Source organism: Diceros bicornis, chromosome 27 (genome assembly GCF_020826845.1).
Source record: "Diceros bicornis minor isolate mBicDic1 chromosome 27, mDicBic1.mat.cur, whole genome shotgun sequence".
Classification (NCBI taxonomy): Eukaryota; Metazoa; Chordata; class Mammalia; order Perissodactyla; family Rhinocerotidae; genus Diceros; species Diceros bicornis.
The window spans coordinates 40,964,592-40,978,100 of record NC_080766.1 but is presented as its reverse complement, the minus strand read 5'-3'; the positions used below and the strand labels follow the sequence as shown (position 1 = coordinate 40,978,100).

At 46.4% G+C, this 13,509-nt stretch overlaps 1 protein-coding gene across 3 annotated transcripts in view; it reads right to left on the bottom strand.

Moving 5' to 3' along the window:
• The window catches only part of BACE2 (beta-secretase 2), a 96,029-nt gene that overhangs the window by 31,331 nt on the left and 51,189 nt on the right, over positions 1-13,509 (bottom strand). For all 3 annotated transcript variants that reach the window (XM_058523132.1, XM_058523131.1, XM_058523133.1), the window contains exons 5-8: positions 12,983-13,117; positions 10,877-10,978; positions 6,093-6,242; positions 273-441 (exon numbers count right to left, since the gene is read on the bottom strand). In XM_058523132.1, coding sequence (XP_058379115.1) covers positions 273-441; positions 6,093-6,242; positions 10,877-10,978; positions 12,983-13,117 — 556 coding nt within the window. The remainder of the gene's footprint in view (positions 1-272; positions 442-6,092; positions 6,243-10,876; positions 10,979-12,982; positions 13,118-13,509) is intronic.

Here is a 13,509-nt window from a genome sequence, read left to right as displayed (position 1 = left end):
TAAGTTTAATATGGGAGACAACTGTAATGACCCACATTTACTGAGCATTGCCATGTGCCAAGCACTGGACTGAAAGGTTTACATGGATTATCTCACTTATTGCTCTTAGCAATCCCACAGTACACTTTATTGAGAGAATTTTGATCACCAATGATGGGCAGGAGAGAAACAATTCAACAGCAACTGACTTGTTATCAAGAATTGCTTCCAAGTTAGTTAATTGACACAGAGTACTCTAGTTAGGGCTCCCTGTCCTAGGAAGAATTGCTTACCTGCACAGGGGCTTGCTGCAAAGCCCACCCTCTTCCGAGCTCTGTCAAAGACCACATAGAAGCCCTCCATCACGGTAGCACCAATCACCAGCGCATTCGTGGAAGGTGAAATGCCGAATCGGTAACATTCATAATTCAGGCCAGGCCCCATCATGGGCTGAATGTAAAGCTGTTCATTTCAGAGGAAAAAGCAAACAAACAAGAAAAGCACGAATCAGGCAACATCACAGCATCGTGGAGGTCACAGCGTGCTCAGAACCCTCCAAGGTGCTAGGGGGAGCTACAGAAAGAAAGAGGAGGATATCCACTCTGCCATGCCGGAGTTGAGATTATGAGCATGGTGATAAACATCACTGAAAATGACAGGAATATGTATACCACTTGTAACGGAACATAGGTACACCCACACGGAAGACGTCCATCTGTCTGTTCGTCCATCTATCCATCCACCCACCAGTTATTTACTGAGTACTTAACATGGCCTAGAGACTGTCCTTGGTACCAGCAATGCAAGGATGAATGACAGAGATGCTTCCCATCTACGGGGGAGGCAGGTAAGTAAACGTAGAGGGGGAGGTGCTCCAATAGGCCCCATCTGTTGGTAATATGAACAAACTAACTCTCTCCTCCTCAAAACTCTTTCTTCACTTGCCCTCTAAGAGAGGGTACTCTCTCCTTCCTCCTAACTCACTGGCTGCTCCTTCTCAGGGATCTGTATTGAGTTTGCTTCACCTCCTCACCTATAAGCATCAGAGACCTCCTGTGCTCTGGCCTCCTCTCTATCTTTCCTCCCTGGGGTGACCCATGCAGCCCCATGGCCCTAAGTACAACCGGTGTGCTCTGTGCTGAGACTCCCAAATCTTTATCTCCAGCCCAGGTCTTTGCTGCCATTTCCACAGTCTTATGTCTACCTGCCCACTCGGCACTCAATTGGCCTCTCAAACATAACATTTAAAAAATGAACTTTGGATATCGCCCCCAATCTGCTCTTCTCTCAAGGTTCTCTGTCTCAGTGAATCCATGATACACCCAGTTACTCAGGCCCTAGAGCACTTGGTCAGTACCTCTTACCCTACGTCGAAACCATAACCAGAGCCTGCAGGCCTTCCTTTGAATCTGAATCTGATCACTTCTCCCATCTCCATCACCACCACCCTGGTCCAGGTCTTTACCATCCTCTTCTCTCATGAGCTACTGCAGTGGTTCCTAACTGGCCCCAGGATGCCATCTTTCCTAAGAGATGGTGTCATCTTCTACCAAAGAGAACTTCAAAGTAGGCAGCATGACGGAGGTAGGATGATTTCCACCGTAGAAGAGGGAGAAGCCATCAGAATCAGAGAGAAGACACAGCATCAACAGATAAGCAGCTCTGACATGTGTTAGGACCACTTCTTGCAGGTGCTGTGCAGTGTTAAATAAACACAAGATCAGGCTCTTGAGATTCCCTGGAGGCAAGAGTCTGTGGGGAAATGAGTCAAAACTTAAAAAACAATTAGCGAGCAAATCAGTATCCTATCAGGAATAACAATCCCTCTGTTTTTTAATGGCAAAGTATTTAAATGTAGGCAATTAAGAGAAAAGAGTGGCTTAGCATGACAAAATGCCAAATATTTTAAAGAAAGCAATAAAGTGTAAAATAAATGAGACAAAAGACCTTTTGAGTAATGGTTTGCCCTGAAGGGCAAAAGCACGAAGAAAGACTTGGAGGAAAAAGGCACGACTCACATAGACAGAGTCCTGGGCCTCGTGGCTGGAGGGCGTGTGAGAGGGCTGGGGAAGTGGTGATTTTGGAGGGAGCAGCAAAGACCACAGGGAGACCAGCAGGGAGGGGCTGCCATGTGATGACTCTGAAGCAGACGATGCCAGGTAGGAGGCAACCCGAAGATCACCACGGCGGGGCAGAGCAGCGGTCGTTAGGACTGGGAAGCACACGAACAGTATTTAAAATTTGAACAGAAAAGGAAATCAGAAGTCGTGCTGGAGGGGGCCGGCCCCGTGGCATAGCGGTTACGTGCGTGCTCTCCCCTGCTGGTGGCCCAGGTTCGGATCCCGGGTGCGCACCGATCCTTCTTGTCAGGCCATGCTGTGGCGGCGTCCCATATAAAGTGGAGGAAGATGGGCACAGATGTTAGCCCAGGGCCAGTCTTCCTCAGCAAAAAGAGGAGGATTGGCATGGATGTCAGTTCAGGGCTGATCTTCCTCACAAAAAAAAAAAAAAGAAGTCTTGCTGGAGAAACCGTATGTGATAAAGCCAACACCTGAAGAAGATGAAGGTCATTGCACTTGCCACATGCAGGTATGATTAGGGGGAGAGGGTTTTGAGGCAGGGAGGTGAGCAAGTGCACAGCTAGACATTGAGCAGCTGCTGTGTCCGGAGAACTGTTCCGGCAGTGAGAACCTCTCACTGATGGTCTGTAAACCCTCATCAAGGCATGGAACCATTCTGTTCTTCACTATATTCTTGGAACCGAGGCATTTAGTGCATGCAAGGCATATAGGAGGGCCTCCATACATGTGGGTCACGTGAATGAGTGGTGCTAAGCTGGATCCGTGTTAAATGAAATCCCCAACTTCTCAGGATCCACTTAAATTAGGAAAAGGTGGGGGACACTTAGCTGCCACCGAAACACTTTCATTTAAGGTTCCATAAGCAGGACGTAGGAATGTACATGAACACACACATATCTACACACACTCCTACCTTAGAATGAACTAATTCCATAATAAATCCCAAACAATTATCAAACATGATGCAACTGATGATACTGATGCAAACAAGATGAAAACTGAATTTGCATCTTTTACTCTGTCCTTCCTATGTGTGTCCCAGCTGACTTGCAATAAAAGTTCCAGGCTGTAAATTTTGTAACATGTTGGGAAAGCAGCAGTATTGCTGGATCTCAGAATAAACTGCCGCCTTAAACTAAAATAGCACAAACTGACAAACCAGTGGTATTTAGACTGAAACTATTTACGTTTTTAGGGTTATGTGAAAAAAAAAATCAGAATTCGCCTGTGGGCTAGAGTTGGGGGCTGCAAACAGGGTCCAGCCCCTGTGTGTCTGGAAAATAGTGTTGGGGACAGGCAAAATTTAAGATAATTGCCTTTGACCTGACTTTTTTGTACTAGTAATCATTTGCCTATCTACTACTGCTGATGCCTGGAAGGTCCTGGGTAGGGGCCCCATTCTAAACCTTTGGTGACAAGCACCCCTGGTGACTGCCCTAAAGGGATTAGGGAGGAGGCTGGGCAGGCAGAGCTGTGGTGTTAGGAGATGACCCCCCCAGTGCTGACCCTAAGGGGCGTGTCACTGGCATAAGCCTCATAGGGCTTATGAGGTTCTCATCAGGTGATCGTTCACAACTGCCAGCTAGCTAAATCCTTTCCAACATGGCAATGAAAAGAAAATGGAACAGGACATTGAATAAGAAATCAGGAAAACAACAGGGAAAGCAGATTTTTAAAAATCAAAAAAGTGAACATGTCCAAGTCAACCAAAAAATATCTACAGCCTCATAAGGGATAAGAATACTGAATTCTTATGTAGAGATATGCAAATCAAATGCAACACTCCCAACCTTCCCTCATAATATTCCTGTGCTCACCCAGGCTCAGTCCTAAAAGCAATTGTGATCCCTGGTGAAGCTTCAGCTCTGATGGCTATTCCCCACCTGGTGTTACTACATTTCCCCTGAATGCCTGCTTCTTTCTCTTGCTTCTTATGAGTCGCTGACTGTGCCAACCAACCCACGTGCCATTTGTTTACCAGTACACATTCACCTTTGTCCTCAAGGTAGATTTCAACTTTAGTTACCACACATTGACGAAACAATGTCCACGTTTTGCTGTTTGACAGACCAAAATTGAATCATAAAGAGCACATTATTTCAAAGATGCTGCAAACATATCATTCTAACATCACTCTATGCCGTGCCATTCATCCAAGGATACTGCAGTCTTTTGAAAATGTCTTTGGCAAGTATGATTATTTCTCCTTTATTGTTAAAGAGACAGACACAGAAAGGGCTAACAGACTTGCTCAAAGTGACAGTGTGAGTCAAGGGCAGGGCTGAGGGTGTAACTCCAGCCTCTCATGCTCAGCCTGTGTGTCCTCTGTCAGGCTGTATTTGTCTTGAGGCTTCCAATCCTTTCCCCAACCACTCTCTATTTCTGGAATGCACATCCCCACACAGAAAGGTGGAAATGCGGTAAAGGCAGGATTATCATTTACTTTTTTCTCTTCTGCAATTATTCCTCCTTCCCTATCGTCCAAATCCCACCCCTTTCTGCCAATTTCACCAAATCACAACAAAGACACGCTGATTTATCCATTCAACAAATGGTTATTAGGCACCGCCCTCTACTGCATGGCAGTGCTAGGGAAGGAAAGATAATTTTTAAAACTCGTGGTTCTCATCCTGGAGGAATTAAAAATTTAATTGAGGAAGAAATATAAGTGTGTATGTGTTTTAAGAAAATAGAAGTCAGATGAACAAGGCAACAGCATAGCATATCTCCTGAAGATATGATCTCACGCCAGATGAGTAGACTAGAAAATGTGCTGTTGAGTTTGAAGGGCAACTCACAAATGGGTTATTCTGCTCAGCAGAGGTTCAACAAAAGAGGAGTTGTTTGAGCCGGGTCTTGAAGGATGGGAAGAATTCGGAAGCACAGGAGGAGTGGGGAGGAGAGGGCATTTCAGGCAGGGGGGTTGGTGGAAGCAAAGGTTAGGAGACAGGAGCAGGCAGGAAGCACTGGAGGACAGTGACCAATGGGTGGAGGGTCCAGGGGGTAGCTGGCGAGCAAGGAAGCATCCAGGGTCATGGGAAGCCATACCAGGGAATCAGTCCTTCAGCATTTAAATAGTGGGGACAAGCTCACCGGTCTGAGCAGGGAGGCTGGGTCGAGACTTGTGGTTTAGGAAGATTAATCTGGTAATAGTTTTAACAGGAAGAGAATGTGGGGACTTGGGATACACAGAGGGCACTCGGGAGGTTCTTGAAGTGGTGGGGAAGGGACATGAGTGACATGAGTGAGGGCTATGGGAAGGAGGGAAGAGGAAGAGGAGAGAGACGTGACTAAGGAAGGCAGAACTTAGTCTGCTTACTCAGATGCTTAGGAAGAAGAAGGAGTCAATGATTTATTGAATATGGAAGAAAAGGATGTCTTCATCCCTGAGAATCCAGTTTTATTCCTTATTTATAAGAAAATGGGAAAAAACATATATATTGGTGTTCTGGTAGATGTTGCAAAAATGTCTTTAATTCTTGACCTTTGCCTGTAGTCATGCCCTTGTAATGTGACTTTGTAGCTCCTCCCATTGGGAAGTGGCATCTACTTCTCTACCCCAGGAATCTGGGCTGGCCTCGGCCTTGTATGGGCAGCACTGGGCAAGAGATAGTGGCCAGTTCTGGGCCTAGACTCCAGGGGCCCCAGGTGTTTCTTCTCTCTTGGAACCCTGCCACCACTGTGTGGGTCAGCTGCTGGACAGTGAGAGACAATGCCCCCCCCCCATTGACATAGCCACCAGATAGGTGAGTGAGGCCATCCTAGACCAGCCTAGACTGAGGCCAATCACTGGCTGACCAGAGACACCTGAGCAAGCCTGGCTGCGCCCAGCAGACCTGCCCAGACCCATGACCAGGAATAAATGCCCATTGATTAAACCCACTGGGTTTTGTGGTTGTTTGTTATGCAGCATTATTGTGGCAATCAACATCTAATGCAGGAGTGATATCTGAAGACACGCATCATGCATGAAGTGCTTTACTTTTGCGTGTTCCATGTTAAACAGAGAAAAGCACCAGTCCGAGTTCGTACCTGAGGCAGAATGGTTATACGGAATGATCTGCTGGAGTTCTCAGCTCTCAGGTAGATGGAGATTTTAGGGAAGTAAGACCAAGGTGTCTCCGAATTTGTCCAACACGCCAGCTGGGACCCAGTCCAGAAACCATCAGAGAATTCTGGAATCTAGACAAAACAGGATCGTGTGAGAGACAATGACTAGTCTGGCACATCAACAGGAAGCAGCTCCCAGTTCTCCGAGTAGCCTCACCAGATGCCCACAAGGATCAACAATGTTTCATTTGGACAGCTCAGTGGAGACATGAGTCCCCTGGAAGAGTAACAGTGATGACTAAATAACAATTACTCACATTACTCAGGCACGTGGAGCACTTACTGGTTTTAGGCTCCGTTATAAGCCCTTTGCAACACTAATTATTTAATCCTCAAACACCCCCATGAGTGTAAGTGACATTATCCCCTCCGCTTTACAGATGAGGAAACCAAAGCACAGAGAGGTGAAGTACCTTGCCCAAGGTCACACAGTAGTGGGCAACGACCCTTTAGAAGAGAGACCAGATCCTAAATGTGGCCCTCAAGGCCCTTTCCGGCATCACTTCTCTGAATTCCGTAGGCCCAGCAAGTTTTCTCCTGATGCAGAGCCCTGTGTGGGCTCCCTGTCCTTCTGGAACATCTTTCTCCTCCTCCAGATCTCAGCCCAGAGGCCACTTCATCCAGGAAGCCCTCCCTGACTGCCCCACATAATACTTGTAGCCCACCGTGTATCTCTTCTCCTTGGCCTTGCTCCTTATAACAGTTGTCGTTTTGCATTTATTGATGTGATTGGTTAACTTCTGTTTCTTGCTAGGATCTGAGCCCTTGAAGGACGGACGTCTGTTGTCTGCCTCCCCTTGTAGTGCTAACATTTAGCCCATAGGAGAGACTCAGGAAATCTTTATAGGAAAAGATTATCGGCCAAGAACACAAGACGTCCACCTGTGCCTCTCATCAGGGGACTAGAAGGCAATGCCACCCGCTCATGTCCACTAGTTGCTGAATCTGCAAGTTAATCACAGATTGCAACCACACCATCTCGCCAGGCCCAGTGAAGGTTCTCGAGCAGAGCCTGTCCCATGCCTACAGCTCCCAGAGGGAAGGACTGTGGTGGCTGTGCCTCTTTTCACACGTCCAGCCCAGTGCCCTGCTCAGGTCAGAGCTAGAGGTGTATGTGATGGGGCCGGGGTGCAGATGTGTGCTGGGAGGAAAGGGGTGTCTGTCAAGGGAGCATCCCTGAGGAAGAGACACATGGGCTGAGTTGAGGGGCAGGTGGTGTTGCTTAGGAGGCAGCTCAGGGAGCAGAGAGGTGCCTAGGACCCACCCTAAGAAATGGGCCAGCAAAGGAGACCTCTGGGAAGAGGGGCCCAGGATGGAAGACATCCATGGAGGAGGGTGTTAGAGAAGCCAAGAGACCATCCATGGAGGAAGCCAGGTGAGCAGGGATGCTGTGGAGATGAAGCAGGACAAGAACTGAGAATACTGTGGGTGTCAGGGGATGAACACTGAGTGAGAGCCACGTGCTACACAACCACACATGGCAGGTGCCGACCCCCCTCCCAGGGCAGACAATGGGGGGAAAATGCCCTGAGGTCTCTTTGTCCATTGTAGGTGGGCGAAGAGACTACAGGGCACACTAATGCTGCCATTAATATATTTTAACCTTTTATAAAAGTTGTCGATTTGAAATATGCATCACAGGAATGAACTCCTTGCCAGATGAGTTGATAAGGGGCGGGGCAGTCATTTTGCTGGATTCGAGGAAGATCTAAGGGTGGCTGGGCCTGCACCGAGGGCACAGAGCTCCAGCGTGGGCGTTATGACAAGCTGCATTTGCAGATGAAGAATGAGGTGAGGCTCAGAGGGGCCAAGTAACTCACCTAAGGGACACAGCACAGAATTCGATGGGGGACCGTCTGCCTCCAAAGAGGTGACTGTAAGTCTGGAAGGCCTCCCTAGGGGCTGAGCCATGTGCCCTTGGTGGACAGTTTCGACTCTCAGATTGCAGAGTTCTAAAGTCAGAAGTCATCTTAAAGTGGGTGTCATCCTGCTTCTGGATTTTACAGATGGAGAGGCGCTGGGACCCAGCTACATGGGCGCCGTGGCTGGGCAGGAAGGGATCCCAGGACTCCGCCGTACACAAAACTCCCCATCAGGCTCATTTCAAAATACAAACCTACAAATCATTCATTTCTAAAGTCCTATCTAAACAATCCAGGCCAAGAGAGAGAGCCCAACCTTTGTACTGTGTCTAACTCTCCAAAGCCAGCCCTTTCCTTAGTTAGAAAGAAAACCCAAGCCAAGAGAGCCGGCTGAGATGAACCGAGGAGATAAGAAGAACAAACACATCTTTGGTCCCCACAGAATGAGACACGGACACCATCCACGTTGTTGAGCTTTCCCTGCCCGAGACAAACAGCCTTCCTGATGCAGGCACTGAAATCAGAGAATAATTTTAGACAAGGCAAACAGATTTCGTCATCTCCTTCCTCCTGCCTTGTGGTTTTCTTAGAGTCGCTGCTGAACACATGCGGCCGTGACCTCAGGAGGGCTAATGCCTGTCGGGGCCGCCCGCTTTCTCAGGCTTGGAGGAGGGCTGAATTCAGACTCCACAGACACCCGGGCTGGTCAAGGGCTTGCTGGAGTCACACGGTGACGTTACAAGCGTGTCCTTGGGACAGTCTAAGACATTTATAGCTCGGAATATTAAATTTGAAGATGCTCATGTTAATTCTGCTGAGGACATTTTCACTACTGAAGAAAATCAGCCTATTGCCCCTTATTTCAAGCACGGTCTGATTTCCAGCCAGCGTTCTCAATGTAAGGCACCAAAACACTACCTGCCATTTTCTCTGATTCAGCAGAAATCAGACTAGGTAGGGGCTTTGCTCTTGGCTGCAGCTGCTCCAGGCTGCTGCCTTGAAGATTTTAGTTCAAAAAGGGCCTCTGTGTTATTTCTTTTTCATTTCCCCTCTGCATCCTTTTGGTTTGCCTGCTGTTCTTCCCACCACAGTTCTAGACTTTTGAAGTTTTGGTTCAGGACAACCAACAGGCCTCTCTTCTTTCCATGTTTCTGCTGTCACCTGTATCAAGGCAGCTGCTGTGCACTTTCCTATCAATTGTTTTTTGAATTCAGCCATCCCAGCAGAGCGGTGGCACAGTCAGCCCTGTGTTAGCACCAGGATAAAGGCTTTGTGCAGGAAACACTCATTGTTGGTGACCTGGCGTGGGTAGCCCTGCGTGGACAGATGCTTATGAAAACATCCAAGAGAAAAATGTGAATCTCATGTCCAAACAAATAGTAGTCGAGCCGTGGTTTGGACATTAAATAGAAGCTCCTCTTTACCATGCACCCACTGTGCCAGGCATGTCACCCCAAGCCCTCACAACCACCCACAGATGAAGATGGAGGCTCTCAGAGGGCACAATATCCTTCTCCCAGGCGCTCAGCTCATAAGTGGCAGAAACTGGACTAAATTCAGTTCCGTCTGACCTCCGAAGCTGTCTTCCTTCCAATCAATGCCCTTTGGTCCATGCTGCTGCCTTAAATTAACTGGCAAGTTGGGGTCACACTGGGAATACTGTCACCCAGGTCCCCCAAAGGCATGTCGTCCTCGACCATGATTTTAATTGTATTTCAGCAATGACCATAAGTTAATTATTATATCTGCCTGATGGACGTTTGCCTTCTGGGGACCACATTTTTTTTTTTTTTTTGTGAGGAAGATCAGCCCTGAGCTAACATCAGTGCCAATCCTCCTCTTTTTGCTGAGGAAGACCAGCTCTGAGCTAACATCTATTGCCAATCCTCCTCCTCTTTTTCCCCAAAGCCCCAGTAGATAGCTGTATGTCATAGTTGCACATCCTGCTAGTTGCTGTATGTGGGACGCTGCCTCAGCATGGCCGGAGAAGCTGTGCGACGATACACATCCGGGATCCGAACCCGGGCCGCCAGTAGCGGAGCGTGAGCACTTAACCGCTAAGCCACGGGGCGGGCCCCCTACGTTCTTTTACAAAAGTAAGAATTAAAATCCCAGCATGGCTTGGGTGAAGGCCAAAAAGGAGTAAGATTTTTGGTTTATTTGTTTTGTTTTAAAGGCTACAAACATATGCCTGGTTTACTATTTACTTTAACATACAGTCGCCCCTTGGTATCTGCAGAGGATTGGTTCTAGGACCCCTGTGGACACCAAAATCCGTGGATGCTTAAGTCTCATATAAAATGGCGTGGTATTTGCACATAACCTATACACACCCTCCTATATACTTTAAATCATCTCTAGATTTCTTGTAATACCTAATACAATGTAAAAGCTATGTAAATAGTGGTTATACTGTATTATTTAGGGAATAACGACAAGGAAAAAAGTCTGTATGTGTTCAGTACAGATGCAACCATCGTAGGCCTTTCCATCCGCAGGTGGTTGAATCGTGGAGACAGAACTTGTGGAGATGGAGGCCCGAGTGAAGTATATTACCAAGTGTTTCTTTTCTTAGATTAAAAAAAAGTGCTACACCAACTACACTGTTATTTGAAATACTAAAAAGCACTGCACCTTCAGATCCAAGTCCTCTGAGGTTAAAGTGAAGGACTTATTTGCTGGTTAGTGTCAAAGAATAAGATTGTGAACTTAATAAGTAATAGTTAAGAAAAAACTCCAACTCCTCATAATACTCAGATGGAGACTACTAGAATAACACACAGTAACACTCCCCAGCATGTGGTCATGACTCGTTCTCCAAGATTCAGCATCCTGAGGACTCACCAGAGATGTGCGGGCCACGGCTTCGACCACCGCATCGAACACCTTCTGGGGCAGGCGCAGCAGTGTGGTGCCACTATCCACGATGGCCTTGTCCGCGTTGTACTAGAATGGGGGAGAGTTGGGGGAGAAGGCACATGAGTGACGTGGCGCTCCATATCAACACATGGTTCTAGGCCGCCACCCCTGTGCATCTGCTCTGTACAAATTCGTGCAGCCCTGGGACCTCATCACTCATCAGTGGCTACAGTTCATGTTATATTCTCGGAACTTGGGAACTAAGGATCTTCTAACCCAACAGTCTCACTTCACAGATAAGGAAACTGAGGCTAGGAAAGGGAAGTGGCATGACCAAAATCAACAGCCCTCCCAAGGCAGCGCTTTTCTCTTATTTGGAGATGTCCAAATTCCCTCGTCAAGGAGCCCCCAGGGGCAAAGAGGGAAGATCCGTTTGTCTTTAGAGGTTGAAACGACACATTAAAGGCCATTTACACCAATCATACAAAAACAACTCTCTATTACCCCACTAATGGAGAAAGAGAAGAAGGAATGGTAGTTTTTCTATACCCGATATTTGCATTTGGAACGAAACCTGAGCTAGATACAGTGAGAGAATCTCACACACACCCAGAGGCATTGCCAGCCCTGTCCTCACCTCCACCATCCTCTATGGGGCCAAGTCAGGAGAACGGAGGTCAGCGGGCCAACACCAAGACAAGCCACTCCAACCACCAGGGACATAACTACGAGCAAGGCCACCCAGGAATGGAATAAGTCATGGGCAATGTAATCCTCCCGCTTTTAAGGCAAATCCATGAGTCAGGACCAAATACACCACTCAGGTCAAAAGGAAATAAGGTGTTGCTAGGTAGCAGGGGGAAGGAACGAAGAATTTCGAGAAATTGAAATATACCAATTTATTCTTACTCTCTTTAAATGTAAAATTATTTTCAGTTTAGAAACAAAGTTGATTTAAATATGAGCTAGTTCAGAAAATTATCACTTTTTGTATACATAAGAAAACAAAATATATGAAAGGCCTGTAGCTGAAATGCTGTGGTGGGATGTTCCGGGTCTTGTTTGTTCTTTTGTGGGGTGGGCGGCCTATTGGGGGGGCAGGAAAGAACCAAGAATCTAAGAATCAAACCTCTAAATATATGCTTATACTCTCTAATACACACACACACAACCACACACACACACAGTTTGTGTTTTATTATAGGCCCTCACATTTGATGCTACCATTGGATTCTTTATCGGAAAATAAGTGTCTTTTGACAATAAACAGATTTGAGGACTGAAACATTCTCACCGTGGAATGAACCATCACTTCATGAAGATTTGACTGGTTTTTCAGAGGCATCCGTGTATATGAGAATTGATGGAGGAATGTGATGGTTACTATGAAAGGAAGTGGTGACAGGTAGAAATAGAATGAAATGTTGGTGGTTTTTATAAACCATCCCGGAAATGTTGTAGAAGACTGAGGCTGCCTCAAGTCCTCCTCCTCCTCATGTCATTACGTGCCAGAAATAAGCTGAAATGCAGTCAGAGGATGTCAAGAAGGTTAATAAGAGATCTGGTTTCACAGCTCTGCACATCTGCCTCCTTTTAGCACCAGGAAGCCACGCACATCTTTAGAGCATAACTTTTCTTCGAGTAAGAATTGTTGCTGCAGGGAAAGGGGGGTTAGCTGTGAATAGATGATAAAGCTGATGATTTATTTTTGGTTTCATTTTGCTTATTTTTTGTCCCCTTGCACTGATAAAAACCCATTTATATCATCCTCTTAAACAGAGTTCAGGGACCATCGGGCCAAGATGAATGGTGAACGGTGTAACTCTAGATAGTTCTCCTCATTCACCATCTTATGATAATTTTTCCCTATTAAGCCGAGTAGTTGTAAGGAAGCAATATTTTTTGTGGGGGCGGGGGGGTCACTGATTTAAACTTGCCATACAAAAAGGCCTTCTAACCTTTCATGTCATGAATCTGATTTATCTTGTGAGTAATGTACCTTCTGATTTCATAGTCAGGTCCCAGCTGTAATATTTAAGTGACCCAGGCACACACAGACAGGTAGACACAAAGAGATCACAGTGTAAATACCTCTCTGCAGTCCAGATTAAGGCTCTGGCCTCCGATTTCCAATTTCAAGATTTCTATCTGATAATACCACTCCTCCTTAATAGGGGTATACCAGATGTCTCCTCTGTACAGACTTGGTTCAATTCCACCCAAGACCTAGGAAGGAACATATTTACACGTATAAGAGAAAAAATATGCAGGCATATAACAAGCTACACAGAGAAGTATGACTCGTAAGATGAAACTTCACTGAATCAGTACTTTCCCTTTATTGTGATATTATAAAACAAATATATATGCTTGAAAATTAAACAGTGAATGTTTTGGGGCCACATATCCAAAGGTCAAATAATTTTATGCCCTAGTCTAGTCAAGATGTTTTGGTGGTCTCCCTTACCTAAAGGAAATGTGTACAATTCCAGCTTTACAATATTGAGATTTCCGCCCTAAAGAAATGCAATAAAATAGTTAACCACCTAGACTGACAATAATTTAGCTCCTCAGAAGACAGAGGATGACATCCTGGCCCACACATCTGCATGGAAAGC